This window comes from Anomalospiza imberbis, chromosome 12, assembly GCF_031753505.1.
Source record: "Anomalospiza imberbis isolate Cuckoo-Finch-1a 21T00152 chromosome 12, ASM3175350v1, whole genome shotgun sequence".
Classification (NCBI taxonomy): domain Eukaryota; kingdom Metazoa; phylum Chordata; class Aves; order Passeriformes; family Viduidae; genus Anomalospiza; species Anomalospiza imberbis.
Window position 1 is genome coordinate 20,017,619 of NC_089692.1, and position 26,251 is coordinate 20,043,869.

The window sequence follows — 26,251 nt, forward strand, 5'->3', positions numbered from 1 at the left end:
TGGCAGCTCTGTCCTGCTGCCGTACCCGAACCTCTGGTGACGCTGGGAACCGGGAATTCCAGATGTTTGGGAGCCTCTCGCTGCAGCTGCCACCTGCCTGCCCACTCTTCAGAACAAACTCCCCCCGGTCTCACCTGGGCTGTTTGCAGACTCTTCTGCTGTCATCTGCATGAGGAGAGCGACTTGCTGGCGCTCCGAGAGCGGGTACCCTGCCCGGATCCCCGAGAGGCCCATGCCGAAGAGCAGGCCAGGCTTCCTGGTGGCGGGCTCCTTTTTAATCCTCTTCCGCTCGGGACCCTGCTTCTCTGTGGGACAAGGACACAGGGACACAAGCCATCAATGCCACTGGAGCCCAAAGCCACGCTCCCGTCCGAGCATGGGACTGACAGATCCTAAAAGCTTGTGCTGAGTGATGGGAGGGATCCCTGTGCTGAGTGATGGATCCCTGTGCTGAGCGATGGATCCCTGTGCTGAGTGATGGAGGGATCCCTGTGCTGAGTGATGGATCCCTGTGCTGAGCGATGGATCCCTGTGCTGAGTGATGGAGGGATCCCTGTGCTGAGTGATGGATCCCTGTGCTGAGGGAGGGATCCCTGTGCTGAGCGATGGATCCCTGTGCTGAGTGATGGATCCCAGTGCTGAGCGATGGATCCCTGTGCTGAGCGATGGATCCCTGTGCTGAGTGATGGAGGGATCCCTGTGCTGAGTGATGGAGGGATCCCTGTGCTGAGGGAGGGATCCCTGTGCTGAGTGATGGATCCCTGTGCTGAGCGATGGATCCCTGTGCTGAGCGATGGATCCCTGTGCTGAGTGATGGATCCCTGTGCTGAGTGATGGAGGGATCCCTGTGCTGAGTGATGGAGGGATCCCTGTGCTGAGTGATGGAGGGATAGCTGTGCTGAGTGATGGAGGGATCCCTGTGCTGAGGGAGGGATCCCTGTGCTGAGCGATGGAGGGATCCCTGTGCTGAGTGATGGAGGGATCCCTGTGCTGAGTGATGGAGGGATCCCTGTGCTGAGTGATGGATCCCTGTGCTGAGTGATGGAGGGATCCCTGTGCTGAGTGATGGAGGGATCCCTGTGCTGAGCGATGGGAGGGATCCCTGTGCTGAGTGATGGATCCCTGTGCTGAGTGATGGATCCCTGTGCTGAGTGATGGAGGGATCCCTGTGCTGAGCGATGGGAAGGATCCCTGTGCTGAGTGATGGAGGGATCCCTGTGCTGAGCGATGGGAGGGATCCCTGTGCTGAGTGATGGAGGGATCCCTGTGCTGAGTGATGGAGGGATCCCTGTGCTGAGTGATGGAGGGATAGCTGTGCTGAGTGATGGAGGGATCCCTGTGCTGAGGGAGGGATCCCTGTGCTGAGCGATGGAGGGATCCCTGTGCTGAGTGATGGAGGGATCCCTGTGCTGAGTGATGGAGGGATCCCTGTGCTGAGTGATGGATCCCTGTGCTGAGTGATGGAGGGATCCCTGTGCTGAGTGATGGAGGGATCCCTGTGCTGAGCGATGGGAGGGATCCCTGTGCTGAGTGATGGATCCCTGTGCTGAGTGATGGATCCCTGTGCTGAGTGATGGAGGGATCCCTGTGCTGAGCGATGGGAAGGATCCCTGTGCTGAGTGATGGAGGGATCCCTGTGCTGAGCGATGGGAGGGATCCCTGTGCTGAGTGATGGAGGGATCCCTGTGCTGAGTGATGGATCCCTGTGCTGAGTGATGGAGGGATCCCTGTGCTGAGCGATGGGAGGGATCCCTGTGCTGAGTGATGGAGGGATCCCTGTGCTGAGCGATGGATCCCTGTGCTGAGTGATGGAGGGATCCCTGTGCTGAGTGATGGAGGGATCCCTGTGCTGAGTGATGGGAGGGATCCCTGTGCTGAGCGATGGGAGGGATCCCTGTGCTGAGTGATGGAGGGATCCCTGTGCTGAGTGATGGATCCCTGTGCTGAGTGATGGAGGGATCCCTGTGCTGAGTGATGGGAGGGATCCCTGTGCTGAGCGATGGGAGGGATCCCTGTGCTGAGTGATGGAGGGATCCCTGTGCTGAGCGATGGATCCCTGTGATGAGTGATGGAGGGATCCCTGTGCTGAGTGATGGAGGGATCCCTGTGCTGAGTGATGGATCCCTGTGCTGAGCGATGGAGGGATCCCTGTGCTGAGCGATGGGAGGGATCCCTGTGCTGAGTGATGGAGGGATCCCTGTGCTGAGTGATGGAGGGATCCCTGTGCTGAGCGATGGGAGGGATCCCTGTGCTGAGGGAGGGATCCCTGCAGTGGGAGCACCTGGCACCTGGAGCCACCCAGGCTCACAGCGCTGAGGGTGCAGCCAGGACTTGTCCCACTCCTGCTCCTCCAACAGCCTCCCATGCTCCTCCACCTCCAAAGAGCAGCAGAGGAAAGAGGGAGCAGACCCTTCAAGGGACCACAGCCACTGCTGCACCTCCCATCCTGCTTCAGGAGCCTCCATCCCATGCCAGGGTGCCTGGAGGAGCCTACTCAGACTGACACCATCACAGCATGGACCCAGCTGGAGGCACTGAACAGCATCAACAAGGAGAGCTGAAAGATACAGGCTGACACCTCAGAAATGTGGCCATCACACCCATCTCATCATCATCATCATCATCACCATCAAAGCAAGGAGGCTGCGGCCAAGGAGGTGTGGGGAGCACCAGGCTGGTCCCCTCCTCCCACAGTGGCTGCTCCCACCTGGCCCAGAACACCCAGCTGCCCTCAGGTCTTCTGCAATCCTCTAAAAAAACAAACACGGGCAGGGGAGGAGAGAAAGAAACCCCAGAAGTGCCTGGCTTGTCATCCCAAATCCAGCCTGATACTTGGTCTTCTAAATCATTCAGCTGCAAAGGCGGCTCCTGCTGAGAGACCAAGAGCAACCACCCCCAAACCACAGTCACACAAGGATGGAATGGTTGGGTGGGAAGGAACCTTGAACTTCATCCAGTCCCACCCCCATGGGCAGGAACACCCTCCACCCTCCACTGTCCCAGGTGCTCCAAGCCCTGTCCAACCTGGCCTGGGACACTTCCAGGAATGAGGCAGCCACAGCTGCTCTGGGCAACCTGAAGGTGCCTCAGTACCTTCACCTTAACAAAAACCAACAATCCTGCAGCCTCTCCCCAGCCCTGCTCAGCCCCCAGTGTCACGCTCGGTGCGGGTCACGGGCACGCTGCCAGCGGCACGGAGCCTGTGGTGTCTCCACACAAAGTGCAGTGGGTCAGCTGGAACCACCAAGGGACAGGGTCACACACGGCCACCAGACTGTGCACCACAGCACAGGTTTGCTCCTTCACCCACCAAACTGCAGCCGAGGAAAGGTCTCTGGCAGACGAGGGCAGCAGCGGGTGGGCATGTTCCGCTCCTGCCGCTCGCAGCTCCGCGGCTGAGGCACAGCCAGCTCCAGAAACCTATTCTGGGCACAGTGCACAGAGCTGCCAACCTCTGCTGCTCATGGCCCACCTGGAGCAGGGGATTTCCATCCACCCCTGCTCCTGGGATCCTGTACCTTTAAGAAATAATGACTGTTCCAGGGAACCTCTCAACCAGAGAGCCTGGCCACCCCTCTTCAAAGCCTTCTGCTCATTGCCCAGAGAAGCTGTGTCTGCCCCATCCCTGGAAGTGTCCAAGGCCAGGCTGGACAGGGCTTGGAGCCTGCAGAAGGTGTCCCTGCCCCTGGCAGGCTGGGATAAGATCTGTCTTAAGGTCCTTTCCAACCCAAACCATTCCATCATTCTATTAAATGCAAGCCCTGGAAACATGTCTGCATTGAAGGCGAATCCCAGTCTACTCTGAAACCACATTTTGGTCATCCTGGCAGCTGGAAGATGAAATCAGATCCTAGGGCAGTTTTTAATGGCTAAAATAAAATTACATCCAATGTGCTTACGGGAAGACAACTTTGCTGGGGTGGCTCCAGAAGCCATGCTGCTGTGCTGTGTGTCCTGCCAGGGGACACAGGGACACCTGATCCATGTGTGCAGCACCTCCCTGTTCCTCCTGAGACTCTCCAAGCTGCTTAAACCCTGCTCAGCCAGGCCTGGCTTCCCCCAGCCTTGGTCACATCCAGCCATGCCCCAAAGCCAGGCATGAAGATGCTTGAAGGGTCACATCTTGGCTGGTGCCACCAAGTAGAGTCCCTGAAGTACGCAATGCCCAGGGCTGCTCCGCAAGTACGGAGCCACAATTAGAACGGGAACATTTTCATTAATATCCCTTGGCTGCTGCTGCAGGTTGTCAGCACGAGCCTGGGATTTGCAAAAATTGATTATCAAGTTCAACCGAACCCCCCCATAACTCCTATTCATTCTGCAGTTGCAGAAATTTCCTCCTCCACAGAACATTTAACATTACAAAGCATGTGATCAACAAGATAAAAATAAATTGGAAAGCGGCTGCCGCGTTCTCGCTCGCTATGGGGAGGCAGCCGAGGACTCGGGCTCGTGCTTCCCGGTGGGAAGGGTTCAAGGCCAGCTGGATGGGACCTGGAGCAACCTGGTGTGACACCCTACCCTAAAGGTGCAGTGGAGGGTGTACCTGCCCATGGCAGGGGGTGGAGATGAGCTTTAAGCTCCCTTCCAATCCGAACCATCCCATGATTCCGCGATTCTATGGCTCCAGCGCTGGCACCCTGGCGTGGGCAGCGTGGCAGCCCCTGGCTCCCTGCGTGGCACAATCCTCAGGCAAGGTGGAGGGACCACATGAGCAAGATCCTTAACTGGGTCTGAAACATAAGCAGAGGATGGAGACAGAGCTGCTCCCATCATCCACTTCCCATCCTGAGCCTCAGCAGGGTGAGAGCTCTGCCTGGCACTGGGCTGGCTCTCCTGGCCCTGGCTGGTCCCAGGCTCACAGAGCTGCACGTGTGTTATTGCAGCCCAGAGGATTTTACTCAGAACCAGATTTGCAGCAGATTTAAAGTTGTCCCTGCACAGAGATCTCAGCTCGCCAGCTCCTGCAGGCTGCTCCTGTGCCTCTGGAACATCTTGCAGCAACACGGAGCGACTGGAGAGAAACTCTCCCAGTGTTACCCACCTCGGCTGACAGAAAATAAGCTTATTTGACACTAAAGCCCCTTCAGCAAGCACAAACCCCAGAGACACGGGGGGTGTGCAGGCAGGGAGCCCTCAGTGCCGGCAGCGGCTGCACCGTGCACACAGATCCCGGTGGGAGGAAGACCACGGCAGCCCACGGATGCTCCATGAGCCCAGGATGAGCCACACCTCCATGCAGCTATTTTTAAAGCAGTTTGTTTGCTGCTGCTTGCTTCAGCCCTTCTGCAAACCTCCCGAGCATCAGCCCTGGTTTAATTCGGGGATCCTGCTCGGCTCTTCCCTCGCGCTGACGCCAGCAGGAACCGCGTGCGCAGGCTTAAAGGGGAAAGCAGGAGCTGAGCCGGGAACTGCTCCTGCCTTTCATCACACGGAGCCCGAGAGGCTGCGAAGGCTGAGCAGGAGCAGACTCCCAGGACAAAGGGGTTTGAGCCTCAGCTTGAGGGTGGTTCTCGTGCCCACACGAGACTCCGGACAGTGCTGCAATGGGGAGTGCAAATCCAGGGCTGCTGGACGCGCCTCGGCAGCTCCATAGGGATCCCAGGGCAGATCTGAGAGGGATTCAGTGCTGCTGGGCTGGCTCTGTGTGCAGACACAGGCTGAACCCAGCCCCAGCTGAAACGGAGATGGGCAGGAGGAGAGCAGGGCCGTGATGGAAAACCTCTCAGAGGTTTCTCCAACGCACGGTAAGACGCTGGCAGGTCCTGGGGACGCCGGAGCCGCGCGGCTCCTCGCTCCCCACGCACGCAGCACACCCCGTAATGCAGAAAGCATCTGCTCCCACTGCTCGGCATGACAACACACGCACGGAAGGTGGAACCCTGAGGAAAAATCCCAGTTCCAAACCAGCAGCTCGTGCCGAGCGTCCCGGCGCCGCACGGCCACACCGAGTGCCGCCCCACCGGAGAGAGGGGCTTTGCAGGCGCTGCTGAGCCGAGCAAGCACAACCAGGAGATCAATAGGAATAAATTAGAGCGGCACAGACAGCAACAGAGACTGCACTGCACCCCCGGGAGAGCACGCGGGCTGCGCTCCCCCAGCCCGACCAGCCTGCGTAAGAGTGACTCATTTCTGCCGCAGAACTTGGAGGGCATTCCATGTTTTGGAGCATGTTGCCTCAAAGCAGGGCAGAGCAGGTCCAGCCCTGAGGATGCACTCCCAGGCTCACAGGGCACCTGCAATGTGGGCCCGTGGCTCAGGAGCGAAAGGCTGACAGCAGCACGGTCCCACCACATGCCAAGGCTCTGGGGAGCTCCAGAACTGAAGGACAAGCAGGCTGAGGGCAAGGCTGGAGGTGGCAGAAGCAGCCTGGAATGGGAAGCAGCACCATGGCACAGGTGGACAAAAATGAGAGGGCAGCAGGACAGGCCAGAGCACTCGGTGGTGAAGAGCTCAGTGAGGAGGGTGAGCAGAGACCCCTGGAATGCAGAGGAACATGGCTCGGGCTGGGGGACACTCTGGCACCAGGAGGCCACGGGCACGCTGCAGAGCCAACGGAGCAGGGGCGCAGCCAGGAGGTGATTTGGTTTATCAGCCTAGTGCCAAACAAGAAAACGAGAACAAGAGGAAAACAAGAGGAAAAGCAAGGTCTGCCTGGACAGAAGGCACCCTGAGCTGCTCCCATAGAGTGGGGAGCTCATTCCCACCTGAAGGATGGAGGACCAGAGCCTCGTCCCACACTGCTGGAAAGGACGGTGGAGACCTTGGCTGTGAGTCAGGAGCAGAGAAAAGGTGCCAGCAGGAGGAACAAGCCCCTTTATAACCATGTCAGTGTGCAGCTGAGCCCACCATCCCCAGTGCTCAGCTGGGCTCCCTGGGGATGGGGATCTGCAGGGCCAAACCCCACTGGCTGCAGTATTTTAAAATATAATTTGACTAGAGAGGTTTAATGCTGTGTGACAGCCTGTGGTCCAAATCCAGGTGCTCTCCCTACACTTGTGGGCCAGACCCCACAGCTGTGCCCTGATGTGTAAAAGCAGCTCCTTCACAGTGGCCACTGGCTCCCACCATGCTGTGAGAGCAACCCAGAGGCTTCATCACAAACAACAATCTCCATGTTAAAAGTGAGTTATTCAGAGCAAGATCAATTTTCAAGTCCAGACCGTTCATTTCCCACGAAATAGAAAGTGCTGGAGGAGGGAGGATGGGGGAGGAAGGCTCTGGCCAGCCCTCCCCTCCCTGAGCTGGGGCCAGGACACTCTGCAGACGGCGCTGATAAAAGCTCTTGTATTAAGGAAAAAGCCATCATTGATAGATTTTTGGTTCACAGAGACACAGCACACTGCAACCTCTCCCTCTGCATGTTAAGGAGGTGATGAGGGGGGAGGAGGGAGATTTATGGCAGCTCCTGTCATAAAACGACCTGGTTTTCTGCGCAGCCCTTCCCAGATGGCTGCTGCACACGGGGAGTTTCTCAGGGTGATCTGAAGGCTGGTGTGTGCCAGGCTCTCCACACTGTACCAGCATTATGGAGCCCAGCTAGGAAGGGAGAAGCTCTGACATTCACTCTCTCCCCGGTTGCTAGGTGAGAACAGTTTCTTACTATTTTAGTAAAAGCACTGAAATGACACAAGCAAAGAAAGCCCTGCTGCAGGGCAGCCCCTCCGAGCCCCCAGCTGCACACACCGGAGCGCAGCCAGGCACAGGGAGGGGCACAAACACCACTGTGGGATGCAGATGCCTTTTTTAATAAGCCAGCAATTTGCTTCTCACGGATTCCCTCGCCAGCCTTGCCGACTCGGGACTAACGAGCCCGTTCCCATGCCGTGTCACTGCAAACACTCCAGCATTAGGCAAGCAGCAGCCGGCTCCGGGAGAGGATGGTTTGGGTCAGCTGATTCATCAAGCATTTTCTAACCTACTAATTAGCATCACGTAACAACCTCGGGGGATTAGAGAGAAGGAGCTTGAAGCTCCAAGGCCAGCTCCTGCCAACCATATTCACACTGGCTCCCATCCACCACAGCACCTCCCTGGCCACGAGCCCCCAGAATCAGCCCTGGGCACCAGGAGAGCCCTCGGAGCCCGGGAAGGTTAATACCTCAGCACAGACCAGCTTGGAGAGCTGGTGGGGTTTCTCTCCCTTATTCCTTCCTCCAAGAGCACTCAGGGAAGGAGATGGACACACAGGGAGAGAACTGGACAAAGAGGGAGGGAGTTGGGCACCCAGGGAGGGAGCAGGACCGCCAGGGAGGCAGTGGGACCCCAAGGAGAGCAGGGCCCCCGGCACTGCTGGGGACCACCAGCTTTGACTCAGCCTCGCTCAGGCCTTCCCAGCTCCCAGGGAGAGCTGTCAGAGGCCAAAATTATCTCGGCGTGCTCCGAGATTTGTACGGAGCCCCAACTCTCCCTGCTGATGACTAAAGGCCTGGAAACCTTTAGTTTCCAGGGACTCAAGCGACAGCGTGACATCCAGCTAAGGAAACCGTGCTCAGGAGCAGCGGGCACGCGGAATGCTGCGCTCCGTGCACCTCCAGCCGCTCTCCAGCAGCGTTACCTGTCCCACTGTGCAGCGAGGGACCTGTTGGTGCGGATCCATCCCGTCACAGCCCGAGGCAGGTGGGGAGCGCCCGGCCCCACGCCGGCAGTCTGGTGCCGTTGAGTCAGCCGTGACTCAGCCGCGGCTCAGCGCCGCAGCCACGGCACCGCTGCGCCAGCCGCCCGTGCCCACCTCTCCTGCCAGGTGCCTTCCCAGCAGGACTGTTCCCTTCTCCCTGCTGCTCGCTCTCTGCGTGCTCGTTCATACCACAATTATCCAATGGCTGGGTTTGAAGCCCCCTCCCGGCGCGGCACACGGCCGGGGAGCTGCAGGCAGCCTCGCACGCTGCTGGAGCTGCCGGAGAAAAGCTGGCTGTGCTCGTTTGGCGGCTGCCAGGCAGCACGTAGGCTCTGGGCAGAGCCTGTGGATGTGGGGAGATGCCACATGAGGGAAGAAGAAGGAAGGAGGAGAAGTCTGAGGCACAGAGATGCTGCTCCCACAGTGCTGGAGCTGTAACATGCACAGTCTGGAGGCTCACGGCTCGATGCCATTTTTTTTTCCTAAAGACAGTTTATTTAGTTAACTCTGAGGAACCCGAGAGCCAGAATTGTTGCTCTAGAAACCATTTTGAGAAAGATTATTTAAAAAGATTTAGCTCTGAACCAACTGTACCTAAACCATGGGCTCAGCACAGTGCCGGCCAGTAGTGCCTCTGGGAGCCCACAGAATCCTGGAATGGTTTAGGTGGGAAGCGACCCTAAAGCTCATCTCCAACCACCCCCAGCCATGGGGGAGACACCTTCCACTAGCCCAGGGTGCTCCAAGCCATGTCCAACCTGGCCTTGGACACTTCCAGGGATCCAGGGGCAGCCACAGCTTCTCTGAGCACCCTGTGCCAGGGCCCCAGCACCCTCACAGGGAGGAATTCCTTCCCAAAATCCCATCTACCCCCCAGTCATCCTGCAGCACCAGCTGCTGCCCCACACCTGGCCCGGGAGGGCTGTGCTGCACTTCCAGGGGAGACAAACCCACCTCTGGTGTTTCTCACCCCAGATATGGAGCACCTACGTCAAGGCTGAGCCAGAGCCATCCGGGAAAAAAGCAACACACACCATGCTAAGGAAAATGAGTCACTGCAACACATCAGGATGAGAATTCACGCTATTGTTTGAACACTTGAAGAGGAGAAAAATATCCCACTAGAAGCAAGGAGAGAGTTCTGCTAGCTCCCACGTCCTTACAGCTGAATTCCACATGGCTGTGGAACATCCTGGCACACCCCCTCATGCACACACAGCAGCCCATGGACAGCCTGGGAAGCAGGACCACGTTACATAAACCACCTGGGGTCAGCCAGCAGTGATGGTGCAATCCTGCTTCTGCGAGGGCTGGGAGCAAAGCTGAGGAGCACAACAAGCAGCAGCAGCCTCCCCCTCTGCAGGAGCACGGGGTGGGTGCACAGCAGCCTTTGTTCCACACAAAAGCCTGTCCTGCGTGTCACACCCGTGTCCTCAGCCAGGTGCCACTGATGGCACCCACACAGACTTGGGGAGACCCCTCCACCCCCAGAACGTGCTGCTCCTGAGCACCACAAACACGTCTGTACCTGCCTCTACCTCGAGCCAGGCCAAGGACCACACAGGCTTGAAACACCCCATGGTTGCAATGGGGTGGTGCAAGAGCAGAGCAAGGTGCCAGGAAGTCTTTTCCTATCTCCACTAAGTCTTTTCCCATCTCCAGCATCTGATTCCTGCTGGAGTGAACGATGTCAGGCAAGAGAAACAGGCTCCTGCTAAGCACCAGTCTGACTGTGCACAGTGATTCCTGCTGGGATCTCCAACCCCGTGGCTGAGTCACTTCCTCCCCAGTCCCCACCAAACAGGCTGCTGAGACTCGCCTGCACCTCCCATGCACCTTCCCAGAGTCTGTGAGAGCCCAGTTTGTCTTTAAAAGGGCCCGTGAGTGCCGTGGCCCCCTCCGGGTCTCCTCTGGGAGCTGGGCTGCTGCTACCCCTCAGCTCACCCACTTCCCCAGGAAGGATGAGCTCTGGAGAGGAAGGAGAGTCCGAGATAAGAGTCACACAGCTGTGAAAGCACAGGGGTAACGGGGGAGTCCCTGAGCAGGGGGGTCTCATGGGCTGCTGCTCCCACCCAGCAGCCACAGCCTCTCCCAGCAGCTCTCTCTGCTCTCCTCTGCATTTGGTTTCCTTCTCGCTGCTGCCAGTGCAAACATTTCCAACATCTCTGCAGCCAGAGAGAGACCAGAGCCCTGGGAAAGGCAGATCCCTGTCGTGACATTCCAGCTGTCATGAGGGTCAGACAGCCCTGCAGGGAGTTTGGGATTTAACTCTCAAGCCAGTACTGAACGTGGCACAAACACCCTTGACAAAGAGCAGCTCCAGCTCTGGTTCATCAGCTCTGCCTGGCCCCAGCCACCCCTGCAGAGGTGACACCCCAAGGGAGACACCACAGCAACCCAAAACCTTGCGAATGGCCAACACGTTTAGGAGAATTAATGAAGGTTTAGAAAGTCTCTCCCCAGACAGGGAGTTCAGGAACACAAACCCATGCAGACACTGGGTCACCCTCAGGACACGTCACCACCGCGTGTCCTGCCCGTGGAACAGCCCTCGCAGCTGCAGTGGCACTCCTGGCCCTTCCAGGTCTGCCCTCCTGACTCCTGAGCCAGAGGAGACACATCCCACGTCAGGCCACCTCCCAGGCTCACCACACAGCACCACCAAACACAGCCCTTGTGCCACTGTCAAGCACATTCCCAACTTTTAGCCTGTTTTATCTCTTTACACAACCACTGAGCTTTACCTGGCTGCAGCTATTTCCAAATGCACATTTCTTAGGGGTGGACCCATATAAACCTATAGTAAAAAAGGGCAACCCCAACTGGGAAGAACGATGTCTGGCTCCAGATCTGGAGGCTGAAGGATAGTTTTATTAAAACTATACTATATGACATTAATATACTATTTAAAGAGAGGCTATCCTATTCTACATACTGACTTCTTACTTACCTATCAACTACTAACTACTATCAACTAACTACTAACAAACTCGTGACTCTCTGCTGAGAGTCTGAGCCACAGCTGGATCCAATTGGTCACCGAACCCAAACAACCTTCACCAGAATCCAATCAAGCAATCACTTCAGGTAAACAATCTCCATACCAAATTCCACACAGAGAAAACAACGGAGTGGAGATAAAGATTGTTTTCTCTTCTTCTCTCTGTGCTTCTCCTGAGAGACAGAATTATGTCTCTCTGTCCAGAGAATGTGAATGTCACACAAACCTCTGCGCAGAAATCCACACTCAGCCCCTTCCAACCAAACAATACAATTTTCTCCATGCCAGAGCTTTGTGACAGCTCTTCCCAACTGCCAGCAAATCCAACAGCCCATCCAGGAGCCTCATCATGCACCAGCCACTCTTCTGCTACAAGACTGACTTGCTTGACCAGATTCTACTTGCTGATTTTCTTTTAAAGACTACTCAGCTTTATTCCCTTGTTTTCCAAGTTCTCACAAGCAGGCCCTGCTCCATGGCTTGTCCCAGCCACAGTTCCTGACCTGGGATAGTCAGAAGCAAGAAGAACAGACAAGAGCTGAAGGAAGGGGGTCTCCTCACACAGCCATAGCTTTGTCCACCTACAAACATCACAAAGAACAGATGTGCACATGTGGAACAGAGCAGTTATCCAGCCCCTTGTCCACGTGCCTCTTCCCTCAATTAAAAAATACAGGGAATTTGATACAACACTTCCATATGGATTGGCTGCACTCTGGATCCTGTGTGCTCCCCTCCAGCCCCGACAGCCAGGGTTTGAGGGTGGGATGTGGCACTTCTGTACCTGTATCTGAGTCTTTTTGATCTCCATTTGTTCCGACAGTGAAAGGCAACTTGCGTTTCGTCGCTCGCTCTTTCACCTCTTTGCCGCCATCGCTCCGGTCCAACTTTGGAGTCTTGGTTAGAGAAACTTTATCTTTATCCTGGAAAGAAAAGAGACCAAGGTCAACAAGAGACTTCTCCACACTGTGCTACCCTGATTCCCCAAATCCTGCACAGGCCCCATATAACATCCCTTCCCTTTCTGCTGTGGGTTTGCCAATGCAGCCTCCACGCAGATCCAGAGCTCTACCACCACCAGAGAAGAGCCAGGCCAGTCAAGGCTGGTGTGTGGTGCCAAATTCCAACCAATTCATGTGAAAAACGAAGCCAACACTTTGTGTGAAGCTGAGGATGCACATGGCTGCGGGCACAGAGGGAAGGTAGACTGGGACGGGGGAATCTGAGGATTTCCAAATGCAACCACGCCACAAGAAAGACCCATTCCTGCTTTGTATCAGTCCTGCTTGTTTGGGCTGGCTTGGATTTTAAAGTGAAGCACAAATGCTGTGAACTGCTCAAAAGCAGGGAGAGATTTTGAATGAACATCCCAAGCAAAAGTTACAGACACTGAGACAGGTGAGATTTTTCACATGACTAGGGAAAGCTGGTTCCCAGCTCAAACTCCAGGAGCACAGTGTGCCAGGAATGCCCAGCCCCAGGTCATGCCCTGTGTTTTTTATATGTGAGGAACAGGATTACTTTAAGTGAGCAGTTCTGGACTGACCACTGTGCCCCTGCCTGAACAACAAGGGCAGTACAAGCAGCTTTGTCACAGATCTCATTTCAACAACCCAGCAAAACACAGACTCTGCGCTTTAGGGGCAGAGTGAGATTAAACACAAGAACCTCAGCACACGAAATCATGCCAGAGCGTGGCTGGAAGCTCAGACGAGCCAACCCAGGAGCATTCCCTTGTTTAGAGAGGCACAGTCCCGCAGCCTGGCCCTGGCAGCTCCCTGGCAGGTGGCCCCGGTGCCAGCGGCGTCACTGCCACCGTGTGCATCGCTCCTTCCTCTTCCCGTGGCTGCCTGGGCTCACCCACAGGGGAGAGAGAAGCCCCTGAGTCTCCCCAGGGGGATGTGTTTGCAGCGTGACAGCGCCGGGGCGCTCCAGCGAGGATGAAGGAAATGGGCTGGGGAATCCCTTTTTTGGTAAAGCAAAAGAAACAAACCTGCCTGACAGGGCTCTGTGGTGGGAGGCAGCCAAGGCACGCTCGGAGCCCCAGCGAGGGCAGCCCTGCTGGAGAGCAGCCGCCAAGCACCGGCCCCGCAGCGACGGGACAGAGCCCCCACAGCCAAAATAAACACTCCAGCATTTCCTCTAAACCCTCCAGATTGAGAAGCTTTGGCTTTTTATGCTTTCTGAGGTGAACAAAAATAGTTCAGGCTAAAATATGATGCCACTTCTGCTGCTCTGAGGTGGCAGTGAGGCCAGGGGGCTTCCATCACCTGCCAGGAATGTCGTGTTGTGAGCAGGTACCCTGGTCTGTCCTAGTTCTACAATTCTATGAAATATTTTATCAAAGGAATAAAATAAAATGTGTATATTGCCTGAAAAAAAAAGCCATCAAATAAATAATGCACTTTTTTCCAGAGTGGCCATTCACAGTCTGAACTTTTCCTTATATCTACCTGAATAAAAGGCATCTCTGAACACTTCAGACAGGAGTCTGTGAGGTTCCTCCAGGGTGAAGCAGTCAGGGCATCAAGGCTGTCAGAGTTCAAGAAGCATCTTGATGATGCTCTTAGACATACAGGTAGGTTTTCTGCTGGATTAATGCTGCCTGGGATCTCCATGCACTCAGGAGAAAAAGGGCCGGACGGATAAAAATACAGCTCATTCTAGAAGTCTGAATCATGGCAGTTTCAGGTTGGAAGGGACCTCGAAGCTCATCTTGTTCCAAGCCCTGCCATGGCAGGGACACCTTCCACCAACCCAGGGTGCTCCAAGCCTTGTCCAACCTGGCCTTGGACATTTCCAGGGATCCAGGGGCAGCCACAGCTGCTCTGGGCACCTGTGCCAGGGCCTCCCCACCCTCACAGGGAAAGATTTCTTCCCAGTCTCCCATCCAACCCTGCCCTCTGGCAGTTTAAAGCCACGTACTAAAATCTCCCTGTGGGAGGAGAGACAGAGTGGAGGATCTATGAACAAACCCTCCTGGGAGCAGAGGGGAGCCCAGCGTGGCCCTGGCAGTGTCCACGTGAATCCTGGTGCCGGGCACGCTCGGGCAGAGCTTCCTTTGCATCCGCCCCAAGGCTGGGAGCTGCTGCTCCACTCAGCTCAGCACAATCAAAACCAGGCAGCCGAGGAAGCAGCGGCAGCTTTGAAGATTAATTCCTAGAGTAGCACAACGATAACCTTTTCTACTAATTGGAGCAAGGAAGATCCAGACTTTGCTTCCCCCTGGAAAGCAGAGACCTGCTGGGGAATGCCTGCAGCAGTGGGTGGAACATCAAGGCAGCTGGAGAGTCCAGTTCCTGAAAGTTTTAGTTTTCTTATTTTAAGCTTTACTTCCCTAATTATTTCCAATTCTGTAATGAAGAATGTCATCCTTTACTCGAGTAAAACCTGGTTTCATTTTTAGGTCTTCTCATGTTTAAAGTAAGCTCAGACTCACTGGAATCAGGTTTCACAAATGGAACAAATCCAAATTAGAATCACAAAATCCTGGAATGGTTTGGGTTGGAAGAGACCTCAAAGCTTATCTCATCCCAACCCTTCTTGCCATGGGCAGGGACACCTTCCACTACATCAGGCTGCTCAGAGCCCCATCCAGCCTGGCCTTGAAATTGCAGAGAAACTTGTATGAAAAGCCTCACGTAAGAGCTGGGGCTCTCCAAGGCCGGGACAGGAGTTTGGGGATGGGGAAGAGTTGAGAGCTCAGCAGCAGCAGCAGCAAGTTCCCCTCTGCAGGTGTTAATAAAAGCTGCTTTGGCCAAGGGCAGTCAGCAGCTGTGAGTGCAGAAAAAATCCCCTCCTGCCACATTACACTTGCAGTAGAGTTACTGTATGAGTAACAACCCAACGTGAGCTACTCTTGCAAAAGTGAAAAGATGCATCACGAGCTGCTCTCAGCTGCTGCGGCTGGAGCACAAACCCACCAGGAACTGGCCCCAGCAGCCACCCAGAGCGAGATGCTGCAGGGTGGGGATGGAAGGGCTTCTCCCATCAGCACCACAGACCCTGATACCAATCTGCTCAGGGCACCTGTGACACACAAACTGGCCAAAGGCCAGTTCTCAGAGCAAAAACAACCCTGTGGGGTTTTTTGATGCAGATTTCTGCAAGACAGAGCCATTTAGATGGGGCTCTGAGCAACCTGACCTAGTGGAAGGGATGAGATGAGCTTTAAGGTCCCTTCCAACCCAAGCCAGTCCATGATTCTATGATTTACAAAGCCATGCAAACAAGTCTGTATTTCCAGCCCCGTCACCTGCTCAGACAGAGCCTGACTCGCAGCCCAGAGCTTATGCAGAGACTTGCACTGCCAGCCATGGAAATCCCCAAAGCCCTTTGTTCTCCAAAACGAGCTCCAAGCATTTCAGGTTGTGATGTCAGTAAAAATTAGGCAGAATGAACAAAACCGGCACGGGCAGCCTGGGAGGAGAAGCCCAGGAGGGCTCCAAGGCTGGTGCCCTGGGCCATGCCCCACGTCAGACTCCTGCTGCGGGCCAACAACCCACGCTGCAAAAAGCAAATGCTGCCACAGAGGGACTTTCCCTGCACCAGTGGGTCTGTCCTGGCTCTGCCAGCGGGGAGGGAGAGGGGGTAGAAGGTTCCCACCCTGTATCACAAAAAGGAATGGACTCAGTTTTACCCAGAGAGCAACTGGATGTGGTGAAAACCAAACAATTCCCTAAATCTGGGCCCCTCGTAGCCTTCCCAAAGCCAGAGCTCAACACATGCACACACACAAAATTCCAGAAAGTTTGAATTTGTGTTGATATCAATGCTGCAATAAAACATGTGGAGCATGGAGGTGACTGGAGCTGAAGCCCCGTTCCCGTGAGCCTCAGGCACCAAAGTTTGTAAGAAATACGACCCAGTGATGAGCACGGGCTGATTAACTTCACTGAAAAGTCATCTCTTCAGTCACCCAGATTCCCCTGCAGGTTTCACACCCCGGTGGGTGACTCTGTGTTGGACACGGAGCCCAGCACTCATTCATCCACTCTGGAAAGCCCTGACAGCACAAGAGATTTCATGAAGAACCGAAAAACAAGGACCATGTTCCCTTTTCTGAAAAGGGGAGAAGGGAAAGGAGAAAAACCTCCCGTTTTATAACCTCTGCCAGCTCCTGCAAGCAAAAACCGGGGTAAGTGCTGTTCTGCTTGGTGCTCACTGCAGCAGAAATGCACTTTTGACTGTGCAAGAGGGAACATTTCCCCATAAAGAGGCAAAGGCTGTGCTGAGCCCACGGTGTAACCATGCAGCCAGGCCAGGCCCATCAGGAAATGCTTCTGACAACTGATATAAGCCTTGCTGTGGTGCTCTGCTCTGCCTCAGTCATGAGTAATCTCCTCCTGCTACGGGGATCTGTGGATCTAGACCAGAAAGGAGAATTATTCATATATGGCATGCAGACTTTTACAAAAGCCTCCAGGCTGAAGGGAGCAGGAGGAGCCCGGGGGCTGCCAGCGCCCGCCCTGGGCAGGCTTGTGCAGCCTTATAAGGGCTCCACTAACCCTGGGAGAAACGGCTCCTCATCCAACGCCACGGAGCATCCAAGGCCCTCAGACACACTCTTTAATCCACATCACTCTCAGGGCTGCATCCCACTAGTTCCGAAGTCCCTCCCGTGGAGGGGCAGGGAGCAGAGAGCCAGGAGTGCCCTCCTGTAAGGAGCTCTGCTACTGACAGCAGCAGCTCACAGCCTCTCCTCAAAGCAGGAGCCCTCTGGAGCAGGGCAGCTCCCCTGAGAGCCTGCTACGCGATGGAGCACGAACTCAGGTGCAAAAGCTGGTGACCACAGAATCCTGGAATGGTCTGGGTGGGAAGGGATCTCAAAACTCATCTGGTTCCACCCCCCTGCCATGGCAGGGACACCTTCCACTAGCCCAGGTTGCTCCAAGCCCCATTCGGCGTGGCCTTGGACAATTCCAGGGATCCAGGGGCAGCCACAGCTTCTCTGGGCACCCTGTGCCAAGGCCTCAGCACCCTCACAGGGAAGGATTTCTTGCCAATATCCCATCTAAACCTCTCCTCCTTCAGCTGAAGGCCAGCCCCCTTGTCCCCTGTGGTACTCAGCCCACTGCAGCACCAGGACCCCCCTCCATCTGCCAGAGCTGCAGAGCCCAGGCATGTAAAGCCTGTTTAATGCTAAATCAACTATTGATACTAAGGTCCCATTCAGAGGAGAACACTTGCTTGGCATCACTTTGCCACGCTCTCCCCGTGCCCAGGGCAGGTCCCTGTGCCTGACCCGGGCTCTGCCCTCCCTCTCCAGCCTCGCAGGGAGGCTGTGCCAAGCCCCAGCTCGGGCCTTTGAACGTGTTGACAAAGGCAAGATAAATGCACGGCCGCGGTTGCTGACAGGCAGGTACAGCAGCGTCTGCAGGGAGGAGGTCGAAGTGCTTTTCCCCTGAGTCACTGCTCCAGCTCAGCTTCAGAACGAACCAGAAGCAGGGCAAAAGCCACTCAGGCTGGAGCTCAGCTCAGCCCCTGGAAGACGAGAGCTGTGAGCGTCTCCTCCGTTGAAAAGGCAGAACTGGAGGAGCAGGAGCTCTGCCCCGTCCCCTCTCAGTGGCACTCTGAATGGGAGGCAGGAATTGTGTCCTAGTTATTTAGCCAGCAGGAGATAACTCCGCTTCCCGGCGTGCCCCGCGCCGCTCGACAAACCTGCTCTGTAAATAACACGCAGCCTTTAAGCTGCCGGGAGTGGATGGAATAAAATGGGAGCTGATTCATATTCCAACTGATCCTCTCCCTCCCCAAGCACCTGCGCCAGCATTAAGCTTCTTACCCGGCACAGGCCGAGCCTGTATTTACATATCCTGCACTGCTGGGCACAGCCTCTTTGCCAGGGTAAATGCTGGCATCTTCCCGATGCTGCCGGGCAGCTGTTCCCCCTCCAACACCCCTAATCCCAGATTCTGCCCCCTCCTCGAAGCCCCACAGCACTCCTGCACCCACCTGCACTTGCAGCGACACAGAAAGAAATGCGGCAGATGCCACCCAGGTGCTCCATAACCAAATCCTGCCTGGGATTTTCCTGGTGGTTGTTTTGTGTCTTTCTCATTTTGTCAATAATATGAGCTCAGTCATACGAGGAGCTCCTGCCATCACTGGGGTGGGATTGCAGGGGAAGTGACGGAGCTGGGGCTCACCATGCTCAGCTTCAGCTCCCGGGCCTGGCAGAAACTCCCAGGAGAATGCTGAGAAACTGGAGCAAGGAGATGAAAGGGAAGTGGATGAGATCTGTTCCTTAGCAGAATTCAGTAGATGTAGGTTTTCATGTTTATTTAAAGGTAACATTTGCACAGTTTTCTGCACAGCTATTGACTGGAAATGACTGATACTGAGAAGGGGGGGAAAAGCTGAATGAGAGCAGACTGGGCTCATGCCTGGAGCAAAATGGGATGAAGAGGAGAAGTGTGAAGGTATTTATCCTTAAACTCAGATTTCATCTCAGTAGTTTCACCTAAGCCACACCAAAAACCAGACAACACCTCAAATCAACTCTCAGAAGCAGGAATTTCAGCAGAGCAACTCCCAGACAGCCTGGTCCAGTGGTGCTGCTGGGGAAACTCAGAGCAGCCGTGCTGACAAGGACCTGGATTTCCATCCAGAGGAGGAGAAGCTCCTCCCTCACCCAGCACACACTTGCACCATCACCACTTCACTTAGGTCTCCACAGCTTAGTGCAGAAACCGCTAAAAACACACAGAACTTGCAAAAGAGAATCTTCCAAAGCAGCCCCTGCTGCTCAGCTGACTCGGGTCCAGGTGAGCACAGCACTTCCCAGCAAGGACTGCAGCCACAGGGAAACAAATCCAACCCCATCAGCTGGCAGAGCACCAGCACACCAATGTAAATCCCCGGGTAAGAGCCCAGGGCAACCTCCTGCCATGTCAAACAATGCCACGGCTTCACGACGCCAGGCTCAAAGAGCAGCACCCCCATAGGAAGGCAGGTGGCCCAAACACGTTACCTTTTTCCCCGTTTGTTTCTCCACCATGTCGTTGCTGAGAGAGAAATCTTCTGACTGTGGTGTTTTAGAACACCCACCCTTGGGCATCGTTCTGCCTTCCTTACTTGATCTTCATTTATGCTGCCATCGCCTCATCATCAACCGTCTGTCAGGAGAGAGGAAAAGGGAGGTCAGACATCTCAAAGGGATTTCTGCACTGTGGGGGGGGAAACAAGGCACTTCCTGTGGGGATAAACCCCCTCCCAACCCCTGGATGGCAACAGCAGGATGGCAGAGCACCCAAAAATGTGGAAAAAGCTGCAGCAGGCTCCTGCCACCTTCCCAGAGAGTTACAGAGGTGCTGCAAGGAATCACACATGGAATCACACAGAATCACTGAGCTTGGAAAAGACCGCCCAGAACACTGAGTCCAACCTGTGCCCAATCCCAACCTTGTCACCAGCCCAGAGCACTGAGTGCCATGTCCAAGCCTTCCTTGGACGACACCTCCAGGCATGAGAACTCTGTCATCTCCCTGGGCAGACCCTTCCAATGCCTGACAACCCCTTCCATGAAGAAATTCCTCCTGATTTCCAGCCTGAACTTCCCCTGGCACAGCCTGAGGCTGTTTCCTCTCATCCTATCACTTGTTTCCTGGGAGAAGGGACCAACTCCAAACTGGATCCTGCAGCTGCAGACACGGCTTGTTTCATATGCAAGGAATAGCCAAGAAGGGATCAAGTCCCACCAGAGAGCAACAGCTCTCCTGCCCTTCACCCACAGCATCACCCCAAGCCACATAAAGCCTCCTGCAGTGCAGCTCTGTCCTGAACGGGGGGACACAGCCCGGGCTGGGACAGCCGTGTGCCACACTGAATTCCCAGACACACTGGCAGAACCAAATTACAACATTTCAATTAAAAATGCACTTTATGAACGTGTGGCCATGGTGAGGCGGGAGCAGGGAGCGCGGAGGGCTCGGTGTTCCAGGACCGGATTGTCACGGCTCCTCACCCGGCTCTGCACCTTGGCCTGGGAAAGCCAACCTGGGGAGGACAAAGCACTCCTGCTCCCCGTGTGTTGCCTGGTTACAGGGCTGGAAAGACAACGGCCACGTGAAATACAGCGAGGCATGAGCTGGAGCAGGGCTCAGGACCAGCAGCCGGAGCCAAAGCCCTTTCAGGTGAACAAGAATATCTCCTCTCCCAAGACCAGAGGCTGGAAAGCATCAGTGGAATGGGGTATCTGTGAGGACTGACCCCCAGCAACCCCAACAGCAACTGGGCTCCTCGGCCTGAGGCTGGAGTGGATCAGACAGGAACTTTTCCCAGCGTAATTGTCACCTGCCAGCTCTAAATTGCACCATTTACATCTTAGAGCAGCAGCTCTGCAGAGCTACAACTGCAGGAAATTGCCCAGGGAGATGGGAGTTCTCAGAGAGGAGAGAAAGGAGTCTTGTATTTAGAAGTTCCCTGGAAATCCCTTCAAAATTTCTGTTCCATTTACGCCTCAGAGGCCTTGGGACACTTTGGGTTGTTTTTTTTTTTTTTTTTTTTTTTTGTTTTTGTTTTTAAAGGTGGCTCAGAGGCCCCAGCCCAGCCCTGAAACAGCAAAAATTCCCAAGCCAAAGCACCAGGCACAGACAGAGCTGGTGTTTCCAGCAGGAGACTGTGCTTCCCAAGGCAGCTCATTCTCCAGCCCAGCTCCTCTGCCTGGCTGTGGGAAGGCTGTTATCTCATATTTCATATCCTGTATTTAGGAACAAAACTTTGGGAACTGAGAAAACACCTCCTCGTGCCCCCCTGCTCAACACAGGGACAAGCCCACCAGAGCCCACAGCGTCCCCTCCACGCTGCACATCCTTTGGGTCCCTGCAGGAGCAGCTCCTGCCATTCCCAGCCCCAGGAATCTCCCTCTGCCAGGCATCGTTAGCCAGCTGGGAAAATGTAAGGATTATTTCCCCTCGGTTTCTCTTACAGGGGCTCGTTATGGTGCAGATACAGGAGACGGGAGTGTGTACCTGGGAGGAGGCAGGAGCAGAGGACAATATTCCCTTCAGTATTCACTAAGAGGTGAATATAAATCTAAGAGGTGGAAATCCAGATGAAGTGCTGGGCAAGGGAAATTCATTTACTCCTTGCAACGGATGTGAAACCCAGGCAGCTTCACCTCTGCTGACGGTGGGACCGGGCCACGCTCTGCTCCCACCAGCAGCCAAAACCCAGCCCCAGCTCAAAGCACCCCATGATCTGCATGCTGCCAATGTATTCCCAAAAAAATCGTGCCCACTCCCAAGTCTTTGTGGCTGCTTGTACCAGGGTAGGCACCTATTCACGTGGAGCTTCCAAAACCTGTTTAACTGAGAAAAGGCCAGACGGATGCCAGATTAATTCTGCGCCCCTTCTGTTCGCGGAGCTGACTCATTACACTTGGAAAGCCGGCTGCCTCTCCGGGTAAACACAGCCCTGGCCCGTTCCACAGCTTGCAGGGAGTATCACATTTGCACAACAATCACCGACAAGGATGCAGCCTTCGTTTCATTTTTAAGCACGTTTAATAAGTTCGTTTCATTTTTAAGCACGTTTAATAAGAGTCAGAGGGGAGGCACAGATTCCTGGCTGGGAGAGCCTCCCCCAGCTCGAGACAGCATTTGCAGAGTGGCAAATCTAGGGCTGGAGAATGACAATTTGGCTTCAATCCCTCCTAATTTAGGAGCTGGACGAGCCACCCCCTTTCCACGATGCCCCTCTCAAGCTCACCTCCCTACAGGAGACAACCAGCACCCTTCCTATTGCACAAACAATTAACTCAGCTCCTCGGAGGAGCCGGTTACATGTGGCTGCACAATAGCAAGTGGGAGACTGAGTGAGCTCAACAGAATATAATCCCTCGTACTTCTCCAGGAAAACAAAGGAGCTGTTTACCCCTGGCCAGGGGCCAGCCCTGGCTGCGTGCGTGGCCAGCGCGGTGCACAGCAGGCCCCCAGCCTGGCCACAGCAGACCCTGCTGCTGGAGAGGCTGGATCCCACACAATCCCTGGGAAAGGGGTGAATAGAGGGGGGGAGCCTGCGCTGGGATGGACCGGCCTGGGTATGGCAGCTCCTGCAGTTTCAGGATGGCTGGATCCAGCAGGGAAGGCTATGGTGGTCCCAGCCCATGGAGCGTTGCCAGCCAGGAGAAAGCTGGAAGAGCAGGGGTGACACCCAGCCCAGTCACCCTGCTCTCAACGGGGGGTCCCCCTGGTCCACCCTGCCCTGGGAGGGGGTCAGAGCCCACACAGCACCCCGAGCACCCTCCCAGAGGATGGAGGAACAGGACTCTGGAACACAACCAGGAGCAGAGCCGGAACCATGCAGAATGAGTTTGCCTGGGAATGGCAGGGCTCTGCAGAGCCAGCCCCGGGCACACCCACCCACAATCGTCCCCTGTCCCCGCACTGGGCCAAGGAAACAGTTGAAAATGGTTTTTATGTTGCCCAGGGCATACCAAGTCCAAGCCACACACTGAGACCAAATACATCTGTGAAGGACCTCAAAAGGCCACGTCCCGAAAGGGATGGAAGGGAAGGGGGTGTCATCTGCCCCTTGGAGGGAGGAGGAAGAGGAGGAGGAGGATGAAAGCACTGCTGGCTTCAACCCCAGGACATCTGGGCAGCCGGGAGGCAGAGAGGGAGCAGTGGCACCCATTAGCCAGGACAGGCTCCCAGTGAAGGCGACAGGCAAACTGGGACAGGCACAGAGAACAAGGACAAAGCCCACAGACAAACTCCAGCCCCTGCAGGACAACACCCACTGGGCCCGACAGGAGAGCAGCTCCTCAAAAACCAACCCTACGGATCCCCACGTACATTTAAACTCCCCATCCCTACCCCTCCTGCTTCATGGAACCAGTGAGCAACACCCCAGCATCCTTATCTGTGCCGTGGGCAGGGACACCTTCCACTGGACCAGGCTGCTCCAAGCCCCTTCCAACCTGGCCTTGGACACTTGCAGGGATGGGGCAGCTTCTCTGGGCATCCTCCCCACCCTCACAGGAAAGAATAAAGAACATTTCCAGATGTATCTCCAAGGGGAATGACAGCCTTTCCTGGACCCAGCCCTCCTTCCCTGCCCTCCCGCAGAGCAGCCAAACTCCTGCCATTCAATCTGAAGCCACAACAAATGAGCTCATGCCCACGATCTGTGCATTGCAGCCTGCCTGTAACCCGCCAGCTTGGAGTAAAAAAGATTGTGAAGCCTTCTTTAAATGCCAGAATAGGAGGGAGCTGGCTGGAGGCTCCTGCCCGTGCAAACCCCCCGATGCAATTAGAGCCCCAGACATTATTTGCACAGATCTAACACATTTGTTTGGTCTGAAAAGGTTGGAATAGTAACAAGCCTGTGAAAAACGAAAATTTTAATACTTCAGTCTCCTTTTAAGAAAGCTGTCTTCAATCTTTGAAAATTGCCTTAGATTAATAACTCACACCCCCAATCTGACACTTGTCCCCCAGCTATGGAAAGAAAAGGCAAAAAACCAAGAGCTGATGTCTTGGAACACACAGAACCACTGAATCCCAGAATGGACCGGGTTGGAAGTGACCTCAAAGCTCATCCTGTTCCACCCCCTGCCATGGGCAGGGACACCTTCCACTGGAGCAGGTTGCTCCAATCCCTACCCAACACTTCCAGGGGTGAGGCATCCACAGCTTCCCAAAAACACCACTGTCCCAGCCTCAACCCAGCCCTGCTGTGTGCTCAGGCTGCTCCAGCAACACGTCCCCAGCACCTGCCCTGCACCAGTCCTTCCACCTGTCCCAGCACCTGTGTGGCCAACATGAGCCACAGTTGGTCCCTAAAACTGCCTGTGAGCACCAGAAGGACGTGCAGTTTGGGGAACAGGAACAATTGTTCTTTGTGCTCCAGCTCGGCTCCGGAAGAGCAAAGTCCATGGCTTTCCACAGTGAGTACACACGGCCAGGAGCAGCAGGAGCCCTGCAAACCTGCACAGCAAACACAGGTGGTTTCCTCAGCACCTGACAATGGCTAAGCACAAAGATTAGCTATTAGTGAGACAGAGCAGTGCGAGGTGCTAATTCTGACAGCCAGAACTCAAACCAAGGGGGATGGAGAGCCCGCGTTTCCTGGAGCGCAGTCGGTGGGGAAGCACTGTCACCTGGTGTCACAGCTGGGCTCACCCTGGTCTCACAGCTCCATCACCTTCAACTCCACATCCTTCCTCACCCTGGGGACCTGCTAGCTGTTTGTTCCTGGCTTTTGAAAGGGAATGTTGCTCCTTGTCAGGAGTTCTTAGAGATGACACATCTTTCTTCACCTCTTTGCTTGGCTTCTCCTTTCCTGTTCTCAGTCACTGCCTGGTCCCAAGTAACTGTCCTTTCTCCCACCTTTCCAAAAATATTTATTCTGCCTTACCCCACATATCCTGACCCCCTGATATCATGCAACAACTGGCTTGGGCAAGGCTTGCTGCTCTCTCAAACACATACCAGCCAAGTAAACTTAGCAAGCTGGAACCACAGAATGCCAGACTGGGACAGAAGGGACCTTAAAGCCCATCTCATTCCAGCCCTGCCACGGGCAGGGACACCTTCTGCACATCAGGTTGCTCCAAACCCTGGCCTTGGACACTTCCAGGGACAGGGCAGCCACAAGCTGCTCTGGGCTACCTGTGCCAGGGTCTCACCACCCTCACCATAACAAAATATAATGATCCTGCAGCCTAAGTTACTTAAATTAAACTGAATTAAATAATATTACTGAATTACAGCCTCTGTTAGTATTTCAATCTTTTGTGGGACAGATGCCCCTTCCCAGAGCTCCTCAGGACCTCCAGAAAACAACACAGTGGAGCAGCTGAGGCTGCACATGGATGTACACCCAGGTCTCCAAGGATCACCATGAAGATGATGCTCATGACCTTGCTGGGCACCACGAATGTCCAGCTCCTCCACAGCTCTCCAGCATGGCTCCACCACATGAAACCACCCTGGCTAAGGGGTTCAATTCAAACCACAACCCCACACCTGTGACCTGCCAGTGCCTCCTCCTGCCCCAGCAAGAGCTCAGTGGTCTCCAATTCTGACAACTCAACATATTTCTACTGCACCAAGTGTTGCTATTTAACAGGATTATATTTGGAAATTTTTGCTCAACCACACTGTGATTCAGAATCTTCCAGCTGGGACCATTCTCATGAGACACAAAATCCAACTAGAAGAGCCACGACAGTGCCCTGCACCCACAAGCAGCCACTCGCCTGTGTGGTTTCTCCAGGAGCAATTTTTCCCACAAACCCTTCCCTCAATTATCCGTACACAGCTGCCTCTGGTATTGCTCCATTTCGGGATGCTGCCGATGATCTGGTTCCTGGCCAAGTTACAAAACTGTACTTTGAGTCAGTGCTTCGGGCTGCGGTCTGGGAGCAGGATTAGCTGTGATGTGGAAACCTCTGGAGCAGCCGAGTGTTACAGGAAGGCTGGAGCAGCACATGGCCCTGTGCACCACTGCTAGCCAGGGTGGGAAAGCTGATTATAAAACTGTTGTCCTCTCTGGGATGGCTCTGGATCACCAGTCCAGATCAAAACCTGCCAGAGAGGGAGGACTCTGCGCTTCTCCCATCTCCTCCCGGCTTCTGCTGGACACCCATCAGGCTTCAGCCAGGGAAGAGCTGTAACCACATCTGC

General features: G+C 55.0%; 1 protein-coding gene across 3 annotated transcripts in view; it reads right to left on the reverse strand.

The window, feature by feature from the left end:
* Nucleotides 1-26,251, reverse strand: part of ANKRD11 (ankyrin repeat domain containing 11) — a 131,179-nt gene that overhangs the window by 15,440 nt on the left and 89,488 nt on the right. For all 3 annotated transcript variants that reach the window (XM_068203198.1, XM_068203199.1, XM_068203200.1), the window contains exons 3-5: nt 19,591-19,735; nt 12,403-12,541; nt 135-305 (exon numbers count right to left, since the gene is read on the reverse strand). In XM_068203198.1, the coding sequence (XP_068059299.1) occupies nt 135-305; nt 12,403-12,541; nt 19,591-19,677 (397 nt within the window). In that variant the 5' untranslated portion in view covers nt 19,678-19,735. The remainder of the gene's footprint in view (nt 1-134; nt 306-12,402; nt 12,542-19,590; nt 19,736-26,251) is intronic.